General features: G+C 42.3%; 1 protein-coding gene across 2 annotated transcripts in view; it reads left to right on the top strand.

Moving 5' to 3' along the window:
• The window catches only part of LOC147706551 (alpha-2-macroglobulin-like), a 150,397-nt gene that overhangs the window by 42,183 nt on the left and 84,177 nt on the right, over window positions 1-24,037 (top strand). For both annotated transcript variants that reach the window (XM_086933018.1, XM_086933019.1), the window contains exons 8-12: window positions 5,759-5,882; window positions 13,262-13,376; window positions 16,761-16,870; window positions 19,747-19,908; window positions 22,808-23,035. In XM_086933018.1, the coding sequence (XP_086789144.1) occupies window positions 5,759-5,882; window positions 13,262-13,376; window positions 16,761-16,870; window positions 19,747-19,908; window positions 22,808-23,035 (739 nt within the window). The remainder of the gene's footprint in view (window positions 1-5,758; window positions 5,883-13,261; window positions 13,377-16,760; window positions 16,871-19,746; window positions 19,909-22,807; window positions 23,036-24,037) is intronic.

Genomic DNA, 24,037 nt, shown 5'->3' with positions numbered 1-24,037 from the left:
TAGACATTCCTGGACAGTCATCGCTGTAGTGTGAACATCCTGCTGATGGTTGTTTCTGAAGCTTCACATTCACGATGCTGTAGCGTGAAGTACAGGTCTCACATTGCCAGTTGCTGCTGGCGGTCACTAAAGCGTGAAGAGTCGGGTTCACCGGAGCTTCAAATTGGCAGGCAGCAAGATCTTGGTACAAACTGGCCTATTTGCAGTCGCGAAGAGCCGAAAACTTCAGGATTTTTCCCATTCTTCCATTGGAGTTTAACTGATGCCACACCAAGGGTTCAAGACCTGAGGAGAACCGTTTGTGGATCAAGAACTCACCCCAGCAGAGGTCAAGCAGGTCCAGTTGCTGGGCCAGGCAGCAGGTCTACTGGCAGATGCAGGGAGGCTTCTGGAGCTTGTTATTCCCCTGTAGCTATAATAGTAGGTCAGTCAGCTCACTCTTGGGGTCACCTCAGCCTACGATGAAGGGTGCAAGTCCAGTCTTCCTTTTCAACAAGCAGGGCAGGCCTCACGCAGCAGGGCAGCAGGGTATCCTTCTTATGCAGTATTCACAGGGCCAGGAATGCACAGTAGAGTTGGGTCAGAAAGTCCACTATTTATACCTTGTGTCCACTTCAAAGTGGGAGAAACTTCTAGAGTCCTCCCTCTACAGATGTGTCTGGAATTTCCTGCCCTGGCCCCAGCTTGTCTGGAGGCACAAAAGACTGGTGTAAAACCCTTTGGGTCTCTTGACAAGCCCAGTGCGCTGCCAATGCGTCACTTTTTTGGACGCAGCACAATTGGCTGTCCCATATATACACAGCCATGTAAAGTCACCCTGCGTGGCTGTTGATGGCCTTGTAAATGTGTTTCTGTTTCATGCATAACTCTGCGTGAAAGGCGCACTCCATGGGTGTTGCTGTGGGTGTTCCCACAAAACTTCCATGGAACATGACGCATTCCCATATTTACAACTTTTTGTAAATCTGAGAATGTGTCCGAATCCTACGCCTCCCCAGGGAAGGCGTTAGGAGGCGCAACGCGGAGAAATACTTTATCCCTGTTTTTCCCTCTTTCTAAAGTAAGAGGAACATGCCCTTAATGATTCTTTTTGTGCAGGAAGGTGTCCCTTCCTGCACAGAAACAATAATTCCCTCAGCGCACACACCCTTTCGAAATGACACAAGGGTGTCTGCGTTGGCGCACAGCTGCTGTTTGTGCGCCAGCCCAAGGGAGATGGACAGGAATGCGCCATATCTTGTAGGTACAGCACATTCCTGCCCTTTTATTTTGATGCATGGCAGTGCAGCAGGAAAGCTTTATGCGCTGCAGTGCGTCAAAGTATCGTAAATGAGGCCCTTTGTGAGTGTGCTGAGGCAGAGTCTTTGTAATGTGCAAGTGTGGTAGGTTACAGCTCCGCCCCCCATTAATTCCGAGATGGCCCATCCTGCCGACAATGATTCTTTGGAGACCAAATCAGGGGCGGCCTTAGGCATGTGCAAGCTGTGCACCTGCACAGGGCCACCAAACCCCAGGGGGCCACCATGCCAATATATATCCTTAATATAATAATCCTCTGAGGATGGATACAAATTTGCATGGCGGCCCCTGGCAAACACCCTGACCCCCCCTCTTCACTGGCCTCCATGCTCCTCCCTGCCCGGACCCCCTCTTCTGGGACCCCCTGCCTGCGCTCTCTGCCCAGGGCTGCCATGAGCCTAGAGCCGCCCCTGACCAAATTCGATTTTCTACTTGCCCCCAAGTGAAATTCATCACATATTAAATGTAATGAGGTAACCTAGTATTATCCAATCGTAGAGGTAGACCTGGCAGTAGTAAACAAATAGTTTTTCACTACCCGGCCATGTAAAAGTCAAAAGTACAATTCAAACGTTTTAAATACACTGCTCCCTGCCCTATGGGCTGATTAAGGTCTACGCTAGTGGTAACTTATAGGTATTCAAAAGGAAGCTTTATGCCCAAGCAAAGGTTTATTTGTCCATGTCGAAATGGCAGCCTAAAACTGCGCACACAGACCTCCATGGCAAGGCTGAAATATGTTTTAAAAGGCTACTTATGTGGGTGTCACATCTAGTGCTGCAGGCCCAATAGTAGCCTTTAATTTGAAGGCCCTGCCTACCTGTAATATCCCTTTATTGGAGATTTACAAGGAAATTAAATCAGCCGAATGTGTGTAAGCCAATTTTACTGTGAGGAGAGAGCATAAGCACCTTAGCACAGGACCGCAGTATTAAAGTGTGTAGAGTTCTGAAATCCAACAAAAACGAGCTCAGCTAACAGGAGGGTGATCTCAAAACATTTGGGAATGGCCCTGGAGAGAGGGCTAAGTGCAACACACACTGAGTGGCTGGCTTCTCTTCAAGTTTTTCCATACTCAGGATGACAGAAAAATGTATTCCCCACATGGGTCTGAAATTTTTCATTGAAAGTTGTACTACTGAACATTGACCCAAACAATATTGTGATACAAGTATTGAGGGGCAAAATATCTAAAGGCAAGTGCATAAAGGGAAGTATAGATTTAATATCCCTTACTCCACATACACATACTTTGAAGATATATGTACCATGTAGGTATATACAAGTGGCGTTAGGTATAGAAAATCTCGATTCACCTGTCAAGATTTTATTTTCAATATTTTGTCCTCGATACTGTGTTCCATTGACATTGAGGTTTCGATATTCAGGGGGCACATCTTTTTTGAAAGCTAGTTCGAATGGCTTTTTAATCCTCAAATATTGAAATTGGGCTAGTTTGTTATATAATCCTACTTATGCATAGTATTGAAGATGGCTTCGCAGGAGTCTACCACAAAAACACAGGTTATGTAGTGACAAATTTCTTTAGATATATAGGCTGTGAATGGACAATTCCATGAGAATTTTAATAACAGGAGGAACACTGCAGAGTCATAAGAAAGTATTTTCCGACAGGCCTATTTTAGGTAATAACACTATTGATAAAGGAACTATTGTTTGAATCTATTTTAGTAATTATACATTTTTGTACCATTTTCTTATTCAGAAAAAATGTATTTTCTTCTTCAAAGTTAACAATACTGTTTGATTTCTTGGATAAACATGTCCTGCGCATTCTTTAATTGAAAATTAGATTCTGCGCGACACGTTTATCCAAACATTTGTTTATAATGTAATAAGCAGCCAGAAATTCACTCGAGACAATAGTGGAAATTGTATATGATTTGGACCTTCACAAACCGTACTCATTCGTGCCGGAATAATCATTTATAACAGGAATAGGTAAATGCTATATTTCTGGTCCGAGTCCCCTGACAGTGTCAGCAACTCAGAAAGATGCCATTGGCCAGGCCAGCAAACAATGGGGAATATTATCAACAACTAGCGATATTTATCGCTAAATGAGCTTAGCGATATTTTTTTATCGCCGTGCATCGCAGAGATAACGTGCTCTTAGCGATAGCAGCGAATTCAAGCATTATCGCTAATGGGCTCTTAACCTGAATATCCACCTCCCATTGGATATACAGGTTAAGAAGTGGTCTGAGCAGGTGTTAGTTTTTGGCGATATTTGCACTCAGCGCAATTTTTTTTATCGCTTCGCCTGTGTTGATAATAGGCGATAGCGATGTTAGCGACTGCTTTCAGTCACTAACAGTTTGGGCACGCCCACTTTGCATGTCAATAGCGATAAATATCGCTGACATGCAAAGCAGGCCCCAAACCGCTCACTATCGCCTACAAGCTGTCGCTAACTGCTGTTAGCGACAGCTTGCTAATAGTGCGATAAAATTATTGCCGCTTTTTGGCCTAAAACTACAGCAAAAGCGGCGATAAACTCATATCGCCCGCCTTGATAATATGCCCCAATGTTAGATAACCCCTAAGTTTGGACGTCAATGGTGGAAACCTGCGGAGTTCCGAGGCAGGGATGCGATTGGTCCAGTGTCCTGGTTGCCCCCGAAAAATAAAGTTAAGCAAGCCTTGCTGCCACCCTATTCGTCGGTTACAGATGGAACGTATATCAATGAAAATGTGTGTGTTTTTTTTTTTCACCTCTGGGCTCAAACAGGAGCAGGCGAAAAGGATAGCTAGGCACCGCAGCTATCAGATTGAATGGAAAATTGAAACAAATTCCTGTCCTCTCAAATGTTGCACAGATGTTCCGGGCTGGTAGATTAAACCGAGGCACTGTGCCTCCATGTTATCAGTATATGGTCTTGTGTAAAGCGCTTCAATAAATCAAGTCGGCGCTATATAAAACGGCAAAAAACACAAAACCTCTTTCATTGTCCACACCGAGTACCTGGCTTACCTGGGGCCATGTCTTTTAGTAGCTAATGCTGCAACGAACCAGGAGACGCACCCTTTGAAGAGGCAGGCTCTGCTCCAAAAATCTTCGTAAGTGAAAACACATCGGGACAGACTTACAAGAAAGTGACTCATCTGTAGGGATGTTTCACTTTCATTGCGCCACCCTGAGAAACACTTGTGCCACCACAGATGTGCCGTATTTACAATATGGCGCACAGGGCACCATGGCACTAGGATTGACTGATGCGTCAGAAATTCTGATGCATCTGTTGGCGCAAAAGTCATGCATTGCTGGAGTCGTGTTGCAGGCATGACACAACTCCAGCAATGCCTGGGGAGGCCTATCCTCATAGTGCGTCACTTCTTACGTTTGCTCCAAGCAGGCATACGGTTTTGACGCATTAGCGTCCTAGAAGTGGCGCAGTGAAATCTTGTAGATTTCACTGCCTCACTTTTACGAGGCTTTCCTGGGTGGGAATGCCCACCCTACATACATTATACCTGGCTCAGGTATAAAGTGACGCAGAGCTTTACAAAATGATGCATCTCCCTATATGCATCACGTTGTAAATAGGATGCATTTTACGCAGTCACTGCATCACAAAAAGTGACACAACGGAGGCTCAAAACTGATGCCAGGGACTTGTAAATCTGCCTCAGAGTACTGAACACACATGATCCCAAACTACTGCTCCTACAGCCCCTCCCTCTCCTCCTTTACAGTCAAGTTGCTCCCACCCACCAACTCATTCACTTCCTCGCCCTGTCCTGCCCCGGCCATTAAACTGAATATAGCTCTTTTAACTCCTTCCAGGGCCATTGAATAAGTTCCTCAAATGCAATCCTTTAAATGCCTTTATAATTCACACATGCCTTCTGCCATGATGTCACGGCTGCAACTTGAGCTTGCGGGTTGAAGAAGACCTCGCCCCAGCTGCCACATGTTCAAAGGACATGCCCAAATCTATCTCCCTTCCTCCTTAGGTAAAAAAAGCACAGATTCAACCCGCTTTAGTACCGAGCAGCAAGTAGGCATTTAATTCACGCCCGCTCAATAGAACGCGCCGCGCAGGCGCGGCGGCAGGGCCATGACGGAACCGCTCCGTCATGAGCACAGCTCAGCCGATGCTCATGACGGAGCGGCTCCGTCATGAGCATGGGAGGGGTTAAATATGTTTGTGCCTGCAAACACAAACATGCACAAACACATGTCTGGGTATGCACATTTTAGCCAAATGAGTCTGGCAATGCTTGTCTGGAAAAATATTTGTGCAAAAGAGGGGACCGTAGGAAAGAAGCAGCCAATCCATCTGATGTTGGTGTTTGTTGTGATGACATGATATCTGCCAAGGCTAACCATTTATGTGGCCAAATCTGGAAAGGAGAGTGTTATTACTGACTGTGTATTTCCAGCTGTGCCTTTGTATCTTTAATCATATTTTGTTTGTGCTGCTATTTGTGGTAGGTATACCTATGGGAAGCCAGTGCATGGTGTCCTGAAAGTCAGTGTCTGCCGGAAGTACCGCCAGAGCTACAGCAACTGCTACGGCAAAGAGTCAGAAGCTGTGTGTGAGGAGTTCTCGCGAGAGGTGAGTAGGACTGTGAAAAGAAGGGTGGCCCCCATTAACTAATGCTGCTGTACCACTGGAACAAAGCTATACCTGGCTGAAGAGCACTAACTAGGGTGAAACCTGTCCTAGGCTGCTTGTTTCTGGTTCAGGGAGGACCTGGCCTGGCAGTTTGGTCAGGACTGTTCCCAGGTGCAACAGGGTCAAGACGGATTTGCATATGGCCCGGTCCAAACTGCGGGGGCATGGTGGGCAAAAAACAATGGATTGGGATGGGGCCTGAGTGATTGGAAGTGACTATGATTAATTCAAGCATTCCACCTATCAACTTTGCTGTTATGTGTTGGATTTGAGCACTATTTTTTTACCTATTTTTTACCTAAATCTTTAAAATTGCACATCTCTGGATTTTCTTGATTTTGTGTCAAACAATTAATAGAATTTTACTTTTTTTGGTTTGTGATTTTTCTTGTGTTGTGCTTCAACTTTTTTTGCTGTGTGCATGCTGCATAAATACTTTACACTTTGCCTCCATGTTTTTGTGCCAAACTACAGCCCGTTAAGCGCAGATTAATTTAGTAACTTTAGTGAATGACCCAGATAGGATTGTGCTTGTGGCTTGAAGAGGGCTCATACCCCATCCAACCAACAACCCATTTTTCACAGTCAATTTTTCAGAACTTGTAGAAAATGTTCTGTAATTCCAGTACTGCTGCTCCAAATACACTTTAATCTTCAAAGACCTCTCTCTGGACATCAGGCCAAAGATTTAAGTGGGGGAAGTATTTCCCTAACTCCAACCAGCAGGCAAAAGTCCTATTTCAGCTAGACTTGGTTGTCCAATTTAAAAATAATACCGCAACCCCTTTCTCTCTGTGGTCCCTGAAAGACCAGCTTTTCTGACCTTGAGAGTAGTCTTCAGAATAATTGAGGATTATCTTAGTCTTTTCTTAGGCAGACGAGAATCCTCCTGGAGGGATGTATGATAGTACAACGCGATAATTCTGATCGCGGGACTGTACATCGCGGATTTTACAACTCAAGTCGTTACAACGACTTGCGTTGGAGGGCACGGATTGAGGATTATTATAATTTTCTATTCCAACACCAGCCCATATAACAGTAGGGAAGGTGTTGGAATATAAAATTACAATATTCCTTAACCAGCAGCGCCCTCCAGCGCAAGTCGTAGTAACGACTTGCGTTGTAATGGCAGCGTGGTAAAGGTCGTGTGGTGTAAACACCGCGTTGTAAACAACGTTTACCTCCTGGGGGCAAGATTTACTCTGCCTTCTCTGTTTCAGCAGTATGGCGATGTGGTTGGAGCAGTACTTTATGGAAGCATCCCAGTAGGTGATTGGCTGAATTACCTTGACAAATTATATACTATGTATGTTGCAATCTATGCCTATCTTTCTCAACAGTTTTTGTGCACCCATCCCACAGTGACTCATTTCCTTGTTTTACTGTAGACTGGCAGAAACTCTGTTCTAACAAACCCCTTCCTAGCTCCACTCTGAGCCTATGCATTCCAGACCCTTCATGATCAAAGAGAAACACACCCTTCTATGCGCTTCATGCTCACACTCGTGGAAGGCTGCCCGTGTGACCCTCTTATTTCAAAAGGACCCTTTGGGGCTGTTCTCTGTGGGTGCCAATACAAAAGGCAGAATGTATCTTTGTTTGAGCTGGCATTTGAATAAGTTTTACATTTCCTCTGACAGAAGGTTCACAAACAGAAGGCAATGAACACCTTAGTTCTTTGTAAGTCCACTCCATTCATCAGTGACCTTCTGTCTTGATTCAATCATTGTCCTCACCCCTAACCAAGGATCTCTCCCTTAAAAATGGGATGGGGGTCTTTTATTTTGCAAGAAACAAAAAATGTTGTAGTGGAGTTAAAAGTAGTAGGCGTAGAATATTACAGACATTTGAGCCCTTACACCACTGAACCCATCTATCCTCAATCATGTCAAGCATCCAACGTCTGGTCTGGAGAGAACCACTTGACTCATGCATAAACCTTATTGAAGGATATGGAAGGCAGACTCGGTTTTATTAATCAGATTCCTTTTAGGGAAGAGATTTATCCTCTTGCTTTTTGTAATATTTTGGGAATTCCTGATACAAACAAGCTTGAAAGGAGAGACGGCATAGGCACTCATCATACCTCGGCACCACTTCATGTAGGTTCTCAACAATTCTCTAAACTATGAATTATGTTTTAAAGGGGTCTAAAATACAATATAATATTATAACGTTAAAGACAATCTCTAGACACTAGAAAAAAAAGAATGTATTCTCTAAACCCACAGTCCTGTGTTCTAATGTCATCTCCTTATGGAGTGAGGTTAATAATAAAGATATTTAGGATTTGACATGTTATAATATATAAAGCATTCTTTGAAATGAAAGGTAGCAAATTGTACCTAAGATAATGTGCACTTATCACATGTAACTAAACCAATATGATTTTGATAGGAATAATCGACATAGTGTTGTGATTAGTAATAGTCATTTTATTATTTCCATCTCAGCTGATCTACATATGATATCGTTTTAACCCAGCCTTAATCTTTGGCTGGTCTTTTACTTTAAGAATATTGGCCTCTCACGATTTGAAAGGAAAAACTTTGCTGGCCCAAACTGAAAGTGGGATGTGGTCGCCTCTCTAGGAATCCCAGGGCTACAGCATCTACAGACATTAACAATTTGCGTTCAAACACATCTATAAACCAGAAATCCGACTCCCTTACATGAAACATTGAAAGCCCTAGGAACCCAAACAAAGTGGCCGATCACGATGGCGCGCGGATCGCCCCTGCTGGGCTGGCAGTGGTCACCTCCCGCCCGGCGGGGGCGATCCGCCCGCCATCGTCACTAAAAAGACCCCCCGCCATATCATGATGGCTGGGGCGTCCGCGGCGGACAGAAAGACCGTCCGCTGCTTTTCCTCTGGTCGACTTGTCGACCGGCGGAAAACAAGTTTCATATGGTGGCGGTGTCTGAAAGACTCCGCCATCCATATTTAGATGCCGACTCAGAGCAGCCTTTCCAGCGCTGCGTTGCCGCCATGGAAAGGCTGGCGGTTCCTGATGTTGGGGGCCTGAAGTGGGCCCCCAGGGTGTTGGGGGGTGGGAGGTGCACATGGGCTGTACCTATGTTACCCCCCTGCTTTTACATGTACAATGTGGCAGGCACCGTGCGGTGCCTGTCACGTAAGCATGAGCGAATTTTGCGGATCTCGCGTTCGCGAATTTTGCGGATTTGCGGATTCGCAATCCGCAAAATCCGCGAATTCCCGCGAATTTGCGGATTTTTTTTTTTTTGTGTTCGCCCGTGTTTCTGCCAGTTCGCGAGGGTTTTTACAATTTCGCAATTTGCGAACTTACCTGTCGGGTCGCAAGTTTTGCGAACTTGTTGTTTCTACGTGTCCAGCCTGTTTGGGACACTCTTCTTCATCACTGCCACTCTCTGTCACCACTGCCACTCTCTGACTACTCATGCCACCCTCTGGCCCACCCATGCCACCCTCTGTTTCATCACCACACCCTCTGGTTGTCCAGTGTACATTATTTTCGGCAAAGCAAAGCACACCTTCCCTGCCTCAAGTGACCTGAATTAATTTGGGGCTGATTAATGTGTCACAGAATATTTTTTTAGCTGGCACCTGCTTCCTTAGTGCGCCCTGATTAGTGATCTTTTGCACTTGCTAAGTGCTTTCATTGTTGCAAAATTAGTTACAACACCTGCACTGCCCCAACTGACAATAATGAATTAGGGGCTGATTAATGGATTTTAACTTCCAGCCTGGCTCCAGCTTGTCTCCCTTAGCTGTAATTCAGGACCTTTGTGGCATATGTGTAACTATTCTGAGGTTCAGAGCAGGGTCACATAATAGTTTCAACTGGCAACTGAACTCTGGAGGGGCCCCTCAGGAAGCACTACAGGAAATGGCTACTAATGATGTGCCTGAACTTTTGAACCTGGTAAGTAGTTACTTTCAGTTTTGCTAAGATCGTATTTCTGCAATTTTGCACTTATTCGCGGGGCGCGAACTCACGCGAACAGTGCGAGCAGTGCGAGCAAAATCCGCTGCTCGCGGATTTGCGGATTTTGCGGGAAATTCGCAAATCTCGCGGATTGCGGATTTCCCGAAAATCCGCAAAATCCGCGAGCGGAACGGATTTTCCGCCCATGCCTACTGTCACGTTGTGCATGTAAAAGCACAAAATGTATATTTTACATTGCGGTGGGTGCTGCTTGCTGCACCGCCCGCCGCAATGTAAAATATACAGGATGCGCCCACCACACTGGCGGGCGCATCATAATTGCTATGGTGGGACCGCCGCAACCATTGCGGGCGGTCCCTTTAGCAGCTGCAATGGCGGGCCGTGATGATTGGCCCCTAAGATCTTTATTGCAGAAAAGCATTCAGTGGTTCCAGCGGTGTGAAGCAATTTAGCAGCAGTGTCACAACAAAAGAGCTCAGCATGCATCAGTGTCAGATGTGACTTGTAGACATCTGACCCTGCTGTGACCAGGCACCAGGCAGGTTTATGCACCGAGGCAGTATCTGCTGATGTCACAGGAAGTCCATCTTTCATCTCTTTGACTGAAAAAAAAGAAGTAGTGTTATGAGGGAGGCTTTGCCGCGAGACCTTAACCTCATCACTGCGGCGCGATTTCCGCCGCAGTGCCGAACATTCCGATCGCGGGCGTGGGCATGACGTCTCCGGGCCGTCATCAGCACACGCCCACCGTGACTCATGACGGCCGGGAGCCGTCATAAGCAGGGAAGATGTTAATTTCACATAGAAAAAAAAACTGAACTGTAGTGAAGGCAAAAGAGCCTTCGTTACAGACTGACTTTGCTTTTTTAATCAAAAACGAAGATGAGATGGCAAAGGAGACTTCATAGACGAGTCCTGCCTCTCTGCTCACAACATTGATAGCATTTCAGGACTTTGATGAGGCCGGCCTTGCCAACCACATAAGCAAGAAAGAGAAATATGCAGCCCTTGCTGCCCTGATGAGAAGCCATGGAAGCTTCAATGAACACACCGGGAGGGGGCAGGGTGGAGGTGAGGGAGGGGAGGCAAGAATGAACAACTAGACCCACCAATAGGAAAGACAGGGATGGCAGAGCAAAGTAGTCCCTCATGCTTTCCAATGCAAGCTTTTAATGGAGATGGAAGGATCCACTAATTTGTCAATAACTTGATGTGCGAGTGATGAGCCAAGATACGATTGACAAGGCTTCTAGCCAGCGGCTGAAAAAGGTTGGCCCAAAAGAGGCAATGGTAAAAAGTAGGTGAACCCAAAACCAACTCTAAAACTCCCTCCAAACATTAGGAAAATTCCAAACACGGCAACATTTAAGAGGGAAGCTTAGATCTTCCTTATGAGTAAGTTCCTACCATGGACAAGTCAGCTCTTCACTAGCACTGTGACACAGATGTCACCAAACAGATTGTAATTAAAAGAGAAAATCACCAGCCCTATTGGAGAGAAGCATTAACTGTCTCAGGGAGGGAGAGCGCTTAGAGAAATCACACTCCAGAACTATTAACTACTGGAAGTCCCAGTACTCCTTCGTTGCCAAGATGAATCCAAATACTTACCTCAAATATTTATGTATATATATTGTTTGGCTAATATGTATGACTGTTTATGAATCTACCTGATGCCATTGTGAAATGTCTGTCATACAAGATGTATCTCTAAACTACCTCATGTAATGTGAGGCGCTCTGATACCCAAGGGTCACGTCTGCGCCATACAAAACTCTTGAATAAATAAATAAAATAAATTGTCGGCAATAGGTCCAGCGGAGGGCTGTGCTGGTAGAGATGGCCTTTGAATAGTCAATGTTCTCAGAGTTTACAACAGACACAAAAAACAAATGCACACTGAACTCACAGGCAAAACACAAAAAACAAATTCATACAGAACTACACAATACATACGAACAGGCATGCACTCCCAGGTCCAATAGTGGATTCATGAGGGTATGGCTTGAGTGATGCAAGAGGGCTGCTGTATGCATGGATATCTGTAGATCCCTTACTCTGTGTCAGCACCTATCATTAGTGAAGCAGGTGCAGTGGTACCGAGACTCACACCGGATAGGAGCCCACTTCTTCTCAATTAAAGCTGTCTATCACTACCAGTGTTTGGTAATGGGGTGGTATTTTTCTTTCTTACGCTTGGGCCCACGGCAACCTTCCTATGTCACGTTCTGTGCATTTAGGTATGCTATGTTCATATGTGTCCACGCATGTTTATAAGAAGTGTGCATATGTGTGCATGTATCATACACAATATAGACATAAATGATGTGCCAATACATCTGAACTATTTTTAGATATTTCTTCAATATTAAATTATATTTATAATTGTAATTATCTTCAGTAGTGTAATTTAATTTAACATTATTTCTTCAATTTTTTACCGTTTATGATCCTACCTCCATTATTTTCCAAGTGAACATTGTAGCAGTAGCAGTGGTTGTCCATCTGTGGTGCTGGGTACTACGGTCTCTCTTTTTGGCAGTAGTCACTTATACTCTGGAGCCGAGACTTGTAAATCTACACTTTCAAGTAACTTCACACTGGGATTTTGGGAATAGCCCAAAGTAGTAAAGTTACTCAACATGTAATGTAAATTGCATGTATAAATTACTCATAAGTGTAAGTTACGTTTGCAAATGAATGAAATTAATGAATGAATGAAAGGGCATTTGTAGAGCGCATGGCTACCCAGAGGCCTCCTAGCACTAAGCTGAACCAACTGGTTTGGAGCAGGACGAGGGAGAGCAATTTAGGGAAATAGGAAAGTTTTTAACTGTTTCCTAAAGGAGAGGTGGTTGAGTTCCGTCCAGAGGTAGCGAGGACGAGCGTCCCAGAGTTTGCCCGCATTGAGGGAGAAGAGTCTGCCGCCACTTCGAGCGCGTTTTAATCTGGGGGTTGCGATGAGGTGGAGGTTATACGATCGCAGCTGTCTCCTCGCTTTGTAGGGTTGAACCATTGCAGAAATCAGAGGGGGGCCAATACCTTGAAGGGATTTGTGAACAATACAAAGGGACTTGAACCTGATTCGCTCTCCTACTGGGAGCCATTGAAGGAGACGGAGGGCTGGTTTTGCGGAGGACAGTTTTGACGTCTCCCTCAACAGTCTTGCTGCGTAGTTCTGGATGACCTACAATTTGTTTATCACGGCGGTGAGGGAGCCTAGGTAGAGCGCATTACCATAGTCCAGTCTGGAGAGCAGGATGGACTGGACCATGGTTTTCTTGGCTTGGGGGGGAAGCAAAGGGAGCACTGGTGGGTGTGGTCAAGGAATGGGAATTATTTCAAAATACCAACGTATTAAAATAATGTTACCCTATCTGCCCTCAGGTGGACAACGAAGGATGCTTCCGTGAAGTGGTTTCAACAAAAATCTTCCAGATGAAGCGTTCTGGCTACGAAGATAAAATCGAAGTGACGGCCATCATGGTGGAGGAGGGGACAGGTAATGTAAACATAAGGAGCAGATAAATAAACAAAATATGTACATTGCATATTCACCACATGCTGGATTGATGAGAGGATGGGGCAGGTGCAGGAATCATAGAGTAGAACTGACAATAATGAGAGATCCCGTTGAAGTTCTCACCTCTACCAGTAGAGGGGATGGATGGGCAGGTATTGTAAACAAAATGCAAGGCTAGAAGGAATAACAGATGCACGTTGCCTATTTACCACAGCCACGAAAGGTGAGAGGAGGCAACAGGTGTAGTAAACCTAAAGTAGAACTTACAATAATGGGGGACTTAGACCGAATACTCACCACACCCAGCAGAGCGGATGGGGGACAGCCACTGTTAACATACATTATGTAATGCTACATCGAATAAAAGGTGTGGATTGCTTATTTACCAGATTCAGAAAGGTGAGAGTAGGGGACAGGTGTGGAAACATGAAGTGGAACTAACAATAGTGAGAGATTTAAAGAGACTACTCACCAGAGCTAGTACAGAGATTGAAGAGACAGGCACTGTAAACATGATAGACAAATTACATTAATGTGAGGCATACGTGCTACACTTACCAGAACCAGAGCAGCAGAGAAAAGGATGGTAATGTAAACATAATTTAGATATGGCATTAATAAAATATGTATATTCGGGGTCAGTAACTATCAGCTACAGGGTCAGTTACTATAGGCATAATATAGAGTTGACATAATTCAAATAAAAGCATAGTGCTTTGGCCCAACAAGGATAGCGTGGACATGTACTGTAAACATAATGTAAAACTAACATGAATGAAATGTGTTCATATTGTATTCTCAACAGCCACAGGGGTGATGGAAGTGACCGGCACTATAAGCATAATGCAGCTCTGACATTATTGAAAGATGCATATTAAACACAGCTGTGTTACAGGAGTAAGGGTCAGCTACTATAGACATAATCTTGAATTCACATAAGTAAAATAAATGCATAGTGCTTTGCCACAACAAGTTTAGCTGGGACAAGTATTGTAAACATAATGTAAAACTGACATGAATGAAAGTAGCTCATGGTGTATTAAGATCACCCCCATGAGTAAAGAAAGCGACTGGTTCTATAATCATAATGCAGCTCTGACATTATTGAAAGATGCATATTCAACATAGTAAGGTCAGAGGAAGAAGGGAGAGTTACTATAAATATAAAGTCGATAAAATAGATGCGTTGTGTCTTTCTTACAGACAGGACAGAACAGGAAGCGACAGGTAGTATAAACATAATGTAGAACTGATATCTTTAATATCCATGTTTGGAGAGGATAGAAGACACTGTTAAGAAAATTAAATAAAGACATAGCATTAATAAAAATGTATACACAACAATTCTCTAGGATTACGAATGTATATACACGGTACACTCAAGTGAATGAAACAATGGCAAAGACTTTAAGCCACAGTCAGAATGGCGGATGAGAGGGTGGGCACCATGATGTAGAGTTTGGGGGACCAACCAGGTTATGATAATGCAAACACCACTGCTGCCTCACTAAACATACATTAAATTGGTTACTGCTGGACTGTTTTGCTGAAGGAGGCAGAAATTGTAGTTAAAATGCTCTTTTGGTTTAAACTGATGTCAGCTGCATACATAAGGGGTTTCCTCTGCAGTGTCCTTTCACGAGAGCAGGGCTCACTGAGAGCGACAGATACTACCAGCTGCGTCCAAACATTTACCATTGCCATTGTCCATTCTCTATTGTCTAATTTCCTTCACTGTACTTCATTATCCATTGTCCACTCTTTGTTTTTATTGCCAATTATCCATTGTCCATTTGCCATTATCTATTATCTATTTTCCATTATTTTTTCTCTGTTGTCTATTGTCCATTTTATATTCTCATTCTCCATTGTCCATTTGCCATTTTCTATTATCTATTTCCCATTCTTTTTTCTCTGTTGTCTATTGTCCATTTTATATTCTCATTCTCCATTGTCCATTTGCCATTATCTATTATCTATTTCCCATTATTTTTTCTCTGTTGTCTATTGCCCATTGTTTGTTCTCATTCTCCATTGTCCATTTGCCATTATCTATTATCTATTATTTTGTCTCTGCTGTCTATTGTCCATTTTATATTCTCATTCCCCATTGTCCATTTGCCATTATCTATTATCTATTATCTATTATTTTGTCTCTGCTGTCTATTGTCCATTTTATATTCTCATTTTCCATTTTCCATTTCTTATTGTCCAATCTCCAAAGCCAATTCTCTATTCTCCATTGTGTCTTGTGGTTCACTGTTGATCATTTTCCACTCTTTATTCTCCAGTGACCATTTTCCATTACCCATTGTATTTTCCCATTGTATATCCTCATTCTTCATTCTCTGTTTCCGATTGGCTATTTTCTGTCTCCATTTTTCATTTTCCTTCACTAATCTCCATTGTCCTGACTTTGTTTTGCATTGCCTATTCTTCATTGTCCATTTTCTGATCTCCAATGTTTATTTAACATTGGGACTCCCCATTCTCTGTTTTCCATTGTCCATTTACAATGTCCTTTGTCCATTCTCTATTCTGTGTTGTCTATTTTAATTCACTATTCTCCATTGTGCATTCTTCATTCTCCTTTGTAGGGGTGGGTGAAGTATTATGTTATGCCAACGGAGTTGTTGGAATTTTGGCCACTCCACTTTACTCTTTAAAGCAGAGTACAAGCCAAATTCAGCCAATTGCTGAGTGGCGGAATTTTTCTCCTGCGAAGCTCCAAAATATGTGAGCTGGTGAGCAAGAGTGAAATTTGCCATCCCCATAGGTACATTTTGTAATGCAAGCTGTCGCCGGCGTTCACAAGCGATCACGGTCAGAGACCTGCCATTCAGATACATTTGCTGCTTCTCAAATAGGTTTTCTTCTCGAGCGGCAGCACAATCAACTCAATAGGCAGTGTGCTCTTGCACAACGTATGGTGCCACCTGTGCTGACTTTCGGCACCGCTCGCACTACCAGCACTAAATTGCAGCAGGAGCAGTGTGAGCTCTATATTTTCCACCCATTTATAGAATTCAACAGAATCTTGCTGCATTTTTCAATACCTGTGTAGAATTCTGTGGACTGAAAGTTTGCGAGTTCCACCCACCTTTACTCCTTTGCCTATTCCTCATTGTCCATTGTTCTTTTTCAATTATCCTTCGTTTATTTTCTATTCTTTGTTCTCTATTGTATGTTCTCCATTGTATATTCTCACTCTCCATTCTCCATTTTTCATTGTCCAATCTCCAATGCCCATTTTCCATTGTCCAGTTTTGTGAACTATTATCCATTGCTCATTCGTCATGGCTTATTCTCCATTGTCCATTTTCTATTTTCCATTGCCCATTCCCTCTTCTCATTCTCTTCCAGAGGTTGAGATCTCTGGAGAAGGCTCCAGCGAGATCAGCACCACCCTTACAAAATTGAGAATTCTGCACGCCGACCCATACTTCAAGAAAGGACTTCCTTTACACGGACAGGTTTGTAGCTCAGGTGTACGCATCCTGGTCTAAATGTTAACTTGCATTAAACCCTTGATCATGGGTTGAAGAAGGATGGTTTTACCGTTTTTGTTGTTAGATATCTGCTATGAGTATATTCTTTACTTATACTTGCTTTTTCCTCATTTAAGATGTATGCACCACAATGTGAACACATGTTAAACTCATTTGATGCACCAGCACTTCATTGTTTTGAGTACAAACAAAATAAATGGTGCACAATATTTACAAAGATTGGTAAACAAAAAGTTAGACTTTTGACTTTGGGCCTCTGGTTGGAATGGTACCAGCGTATTTAGTTCTTAATATTGGGATACCATGATTGTTTTCAAAACATTGATGACCGAAATATGAAGAAAGTAAGTAAATATAGATAAGGATATATTTACTATAACTGGATACCCATGCACACAACAATAAGTATAGAACAGTATGTCAGTGTAGACATATAAAATATATTTACTATACTTTACTCCACATCCCGATCTCTACATCTCTACATCTGTTTATTCCAGGAATACCTAGATGGGCAATAAACATAGAGGTAAAGTTCAGAATAGTAACCTCAACTATATATACTTAACTTGGCGATATTTTGGTCATCAGTATTTTGTCAGTGGTGATGTGGAATGGTGTGCGGGCTAGTTAGATATCCTCAAGGCTCTTCTGCCGCTGCAGGACCATACGTCTCTTCTGTCTCTGCCATCATGTGTTACAGATGAAAACTGTAAGCAATTAAATTAGTTCTTGTATAGACCTTTCCTGTTCCTATGGTACAGGATGCAGTAGGGACAGGCTTGACTGTCCAGGACTCCCTTCTATCTCTTCTGCACCTTATGCAGCCACTGTTGTATTTGATCAACTTCTGACTATACAACACTCTTAACACTTTCTGGGGGTAGTGCACTTATGCCACCGTTACCCCAGGAGTGTTGACGTACAAGAAAGTCCATAAGTCCCATCTCTATGTACTGTATGTTGCAAGACAATCATGACCAAATTCTGAGGTCCTTCCAATGTCAGCATGTACAGGGTCTACTTGAATGACCGAGTTCCCTCTGTCTTCATTCTAGCTTGAGTGGGAACACATTTGATGAACCAATAATGATTCTGGCTTTCTCTACGCCATATTTGAGAAGCGACAGAGACATGAGGTCCCTTTAGTTTTAATGTCACACATGTAAAGAATCGTACAATATGATACATGACTTATTTAATTTGGTTTGACATACAATGGAGCAACGCCCTAAACATTGAATCTCTTCCTTCTGCACTATATTGTTAAAGAAGAAGATACGTAATAAACTATCAGTCAATGTTCCAGAACACATTTAAGGGGATAAATACACACTCAATGAAGCATATAAAATATGTGGTTCTCACATGTGGTTAGAATTTCTTTCTTACATTATGAGCTACTTCTGCCATCATGTGTGTCTCTCCATTAGTCTGTGTCTGTTGGAGAGTGTGATGGTGACAGACCTCATGAGTCGTAAGATATGTCTGTCTTTCCATTTGTCTATCCCTTTCAGGCGAGACACTGTGATGCCGACAGAGATCAACAACCTTAAGTTATGTCTGTCTTTTCCTTATTTTATCTCCTTTACAGATTGTGTTTGAGACAGACCTAATGGATCCTAGTTGCATCTTTTTCTCCTTCAGTCTTCCTCTTTCAGACAATGTAGCAGAGATAGACCTTGAGTTATGTCCTTGTTTTTATTACTTTTTGTCCGATTTAGAGTTTGGTTGATGGGACCATGTCACAAAAGTGCAGGATATCTGCCTGCCATTTTACAAGTGCATTCGGATATGATGCACTTGTAATAAGGCGGATTGGATATCCGCCACATTTGTGTTGGCTTACACGTCCAGCCAACTCTAAATCAGGTAATTTGTCTCTTTTGCGCATTGTGTTAGGGGATAGACCTGATGGATCTTGAGTTATTTCAGTATTTTCATTACGTTGTCTCTTTTACAATATCTGATGGGACAAAACTGATGGATCTTGAGTTGCGTCTGTCTCTCTATTAATCTGATATGTGGAGATAGTATTTTAGTGAAAGATATGGTCAACCTTGATTTTTAGGTGTCTCTCATTTAGTTTGTCTCTGTTAGAGTGCCATGGGGGTATTGGTTATGTTATGTTTCACTACATTACTCTGTCTCTATTACATAATATGATTGGAACATTCTCAGTCTACCTTGTGTTGCATCTGGTCTCCATTAGTCTGTGTTTTTTTGACAGTGCGATGGGGACAGTTCTGGTTAACTTTGAGGTACCCTTGTCTCTCCATCAGTCTGCTCTTTAGACAGTGTAGTGAGGAGACATCTGATGGACCTTGAGTGATCTGTGTCTTGATTAGTCTGTCTCTTTAGAGAGTGTAAAGTGGTAGAGTTGATGCACCTTGATTTATGTCTGTCATTCGATTCCTCTGTCTATGTGACCCAATGTAATATGGATAGACCTAATGAACCTCTCTCTCCATTAACATGTTGAAAGGTGAGGTTAGAACATCTTAAAAACAGACAGAATTTGAGGGACCCTCGTTACTCTGTAAAGCTGTTACTAAAACCCAAAATATGGGTACCCTAATTTTACTCTCTCATTATTCAGCCGATGAGTCTCAAGTGTTTCCACATTACTAATGGCAGGAAGGTCTAATTATCATGATACCTAATAGGGGTGTCAGAAAATGAGTTTGTGATGCAACTTTATTAATGGCACATCATAAGTACATGTTACCACAGTAGGAGGTGATGATTCTAAGCCCACCTCTTATCAGCCAATAATGACTTCTCTTGTAGCTGCTGGAAGTCACCCCTATCAACATTTCATTGCTGTTCTCTTTTCACAGCTCATGTTGGAGGACTCTACTGGGGCCCCATTGGCCAACGAGACAGTCACCCTTTCTGTAGGCCAAGGAGACACCAAGATCAACTACACAACCGACCAGGAGGGCAAAGCAAGCTTTTCTGTTGACACCTCATCTCATAACACCATGTCTCTCTCGATACGGGTAAGCGAGCTCCGAGAATTAGAAAAGGAGCAAAATCTAACCACTCAAGTAAAATCATCCTAGTAAAAAAAGCTCAGTGGATGGGGATTTTAATACTTAATCTACTTAAACCTTAAATGATGGGGAAGCTCCCAGCAACTAGGAAACACTGATGTTCTCCTGACACAGTTTTAATGAATTGCAATTACTGAAGTATGCATCATTCATATACATACATAGGCACCAACTGCAGCTCCAAAAACAAACAATTTAAGCTGGCCCAATATAAATATTAGCTCACTTTCCATTGGTGGGTTTAATTCCTTTTTTGAAGTATAGAGAACATTGACATGGGTATGTCTTTTAAAAGGGTTATGACCCCCACACTTAGAATGTAATATATTTGCACTGTCCTCCGTGAAACATGCAGAGCACCTCTCTGATGACTTACCAGACAGGAAAGTTTGGTAGCATCAATTTTTTTTATGGAGAAGGCAGGAAGTATTTTTTTTTTACTTTCTTAAGATTGGTCAGTGACATAAAAAGATGGACTGACACATTTTTCTCCTTCCAGTCACTTTTCAGACCACCTAATTGTTGAGATACTTGTCCAACAGAATTTCAGAACTGTTTCTGAGGCACTTTTCCTTGGTCTGGCAATTGAAAGCGAGTGTGGACATCAATGCCACCTGGTGTGATGTTGGTCCTGTTGGTGCATGAGCCAGGATGTAGGCAGGAATCGTGTGTGTTCAACTCTCACTCAATTAATTTAATTGTTTTATGCTGTTCTGGCGTGAGCAGGGCTCATTTTCTCAAGCTGCTGTTTTATAAAGAGGCAACCATTTCTAAGGGCCAGCACCTTCTTGCCTAGCCAATGTTCATGGTTTAGGTAGATATGTAATCTCAGGAGATTAATAGAAGGTTGTTCATTGGCAGAAGTTCTTCCACCTCCATGGGTCCATGTCCCTAATCCTCTGCGAGTAGTTCTAGTGGTGGAGTAAGAGAAAGCCTCTTTCAAGAAGGAGATTTTTAGATTCTTCTTGAAAGATCTTAAGCTTGAGGGGTTCTTTGAGAGAGTTCAGTAGTGGTACTGCAATTGTTCTTATCAATCTTCCTTAACGCTTTTTGTGGCTACATTTGGATTGTGAAATAGGATTGCCTTACCAAATTTCACATTATGAGTTGGCATTTAGGAAGGAAATACACCCTCAAGTATTTCAGGACTCCACCATCCAGCGTCTTGGAGCTGGTTCAAAGTAACCTGAATGTCTGCGCCACTGGGAAGTAGTGTTGGTCTTTGAGGCCTGACATAATGTGCTGCCTGATTTTTGTTATTCTCAGTGATATTTTTTGCCAAAATATAGATTTGTGTTCAACAACAGCACCATTTTTTTATCTTAGAAAATATTCCTCTTTTGGTACGTGAATAAATAGCTAAAACACAATTTCTAGATATCTTCATTGTATGATCCGTGGTAGGGTTAGCCTTAGCAATTAAAGGTCCTTAGATTTTCCAAAGTGCAAACTGGTGCACTTTGAGGTTTATTCCAGGTCCTTAGATTTTCCAAAGTGCAATCAGTGGCACTTTGAGGTTTTATCAGTGGGAAATCATGAACATATTCTGCATTACATGACAGGCAATCCTTTGTCATATTACCAATGTAACAAAATGCCCCATTGCAGAATTTCATATTTAATGTGTCAAGTGCGTGTACAATTACTACAATGTTTGGAAACACTGCCCTTGGATGAAATAAGTGGTGTGTATGAGTTTTATGTAAAATGAACAGTTTGCCAAAATGCACATTTCCAACCCATTGTCAATACCACCAGCAGGTTCATGTCCAAACCTAGCTAGGAGAACAGCTACAATATCACGCCCATTTTATGTGGCTCCACCAGAAAGCCATCATGTTAAAATATGACTTACAGGCCATGCTAGATACTGCATCTAGAAAAGAGGATGTATAAGAGAGCATCATCTAGAGATAGAGTTAGATTTGAAACCACGGTCTACATATGAGGAAAAAAGTAAAGATATGGCTTAGAACCAAGGGTACATTTTGAACAGGGCAAGATGACGATCATCACTATGGAAATATTACCTTACTGGCGATGTCACGTGGAAAGACATCCTCCATTTCTTGCTAATTAAATAAATTCACATCAAGGAAACATTGATACCTTCAATCATTTCTACCTGTATCTACCATAAGTGTAAATCCATCAACTAATAATATATTAGATTCAAGTTGTATTCAAGCCTTCTAGGTCTTCTGTCTGAGACTACAGCCTGATATGTGTTAGTCCTCATCAATGTGAGTCCTCAACACTGTTGTTGCTCAATGGAAAGTGACCTTTTATATCCCCCTATAGAATCTGGGATATCCAAAAGAGATGCATCTCTTGCCCCTACCCATTTCTCTTTTGGGTATGCATTAATGTTTGGGGATTATTACGCAGTGGTTTAACCATGATAGTGTGTCTTGTTTGTTATACCCCTTTCTACCTGATCTGATGATTTATCCTTTTATTGTAATTATGTTCTTGTATGTCAATACTGTTCTGTAGCTGCCATTACATTTATCTACGGAGCTCATCAGAGGGTGGCTCTTGATATTAATGGAATTCCCTCTGCTCAAGGCATGCAGCTGGCAGCTGAATACATATGGTATTGTTTGTGCTAAGAGAATAATGAATACATATTGAATACCCATTGCTTTCTACATTTTGCAAATTGTTTTTATAAAGCTCAGCTTATTGCCATTTTTATCAGCAGCAAATTGCCCTTTGGTTTTAATGTAGAGATTGTGGATACTCCTGTTAATACCACCAATTTCGCAAAGGACCCATCAGTGCAGCTCTAGGTAGTTGTACACCTTTCACACTGTTAATCCTTTTTTGGTTTCAATTTCGTCAGGTTTCTTACAAGGACACAACATACTGTGGAGATTCAAGATGGATGTACCCTTCTCACAATGGCGACACTCACATGGCCAGGTACTTTTATTCTAAGAGCAACAGCTATGTGAAGATTCAGCACATCTATGACACTTTGGAGCCCGGCCACACACAAGACATCACCGTGCACTATATCCTGTCCTCTGAGGGCCTGGGGGAGAGCAAGGAGGTTGACTTTCATTACTTGGTAAGTACACTTCAATGGGTTTGAGAATATATTGAACCATGGAGTGACATCTCATTAGTTGGTGTACCTAACAAAAGACAATACTTCTTACAGAGCCTCATTAAAGACTGCTGAACAAAGGTGCATACTTTGTGTGTAATGAAAGTGCGGCAGAAATCATTTAAGTGTGTTTCAGATTAGTAAATATACGGGGAACTTCAAAGTAAAGCACACCATTTTTTTTTAAATTTCAGTTTATAAAAAAAAATCAAAACCTTATGAGTAACTAGTCTTTGTAAATTCACATTAAATTACACTGCGAATTAAGACAGCCTCTAAATAATATTTTTCTTCAAAATATTTTAAACTATTTGCTCTCTCCTACGAATCACATTGGAATCACTCGCAGTAATATTTATAAAAATTCTTCATCCTTCTTCTCAAAATCTCTGTTTTTTGTTGGAGGATAGATCAATCTTTTCTTTACCTAAGCTATACAATCTACCAATCCAGAGTTTAATATTTTATTAATGGGATTTCAATTTCATGTGATTAGCCTAATTGTGGGCTACAATTTATACAAGCCTTTTAAATGGGCAATCATACATTCACATCTCTTCATGACCAAAGGTCAAATTGAAGCTGCAGGCATTGATCCAAAGGGTTAAAGGATACCACAAGAGTGAGTAAGAGTTGACTATCCACTGTGGTAATCAAGACAAGTGTCTTTCACTAAAGTTGTGTGACACATGGACCCTCAATTGCTTAGTGTAGTGAAGCATTGCTTCACCTTTTCCACCTGTATGAAGATGAAATGTTAGAGACAGCTGTCTTTGCCACCTACACATTTCTACCCATGCCTGGGATGAAGGGGTTCTTGGTTGTTGGGTCCAACTAATGCTTATGGAAAGATTGGCAGGTATATTCTTGAGCTTTTGGATTATCAATATATATGGGTTATCATCAGGAATATAAATCAGTTAATCAATTAGCATTTGTATTGCCCAGTATTGTCACCCTTAG

The sequence above is a fragment of the Lissotriton vulgaris genome, chromosome 7 (genome assembly GCF_964263255.1).
Source record: "Lissotriton vulgaris chromosome 7, aLisVul1.2, whole genome shotgun sequence".
In the NCBI taxonomy this organism is placed as follows: domain Eukaryota; kingdom Metazoa; phylum Chordata; class Amphibia; order Caudata; family Salamandridae; genus Lissotriton; species Lissotriton vulgaris.
This window is presented reverse-complemented; position numbering and strand designations above follow the sequence as displayed.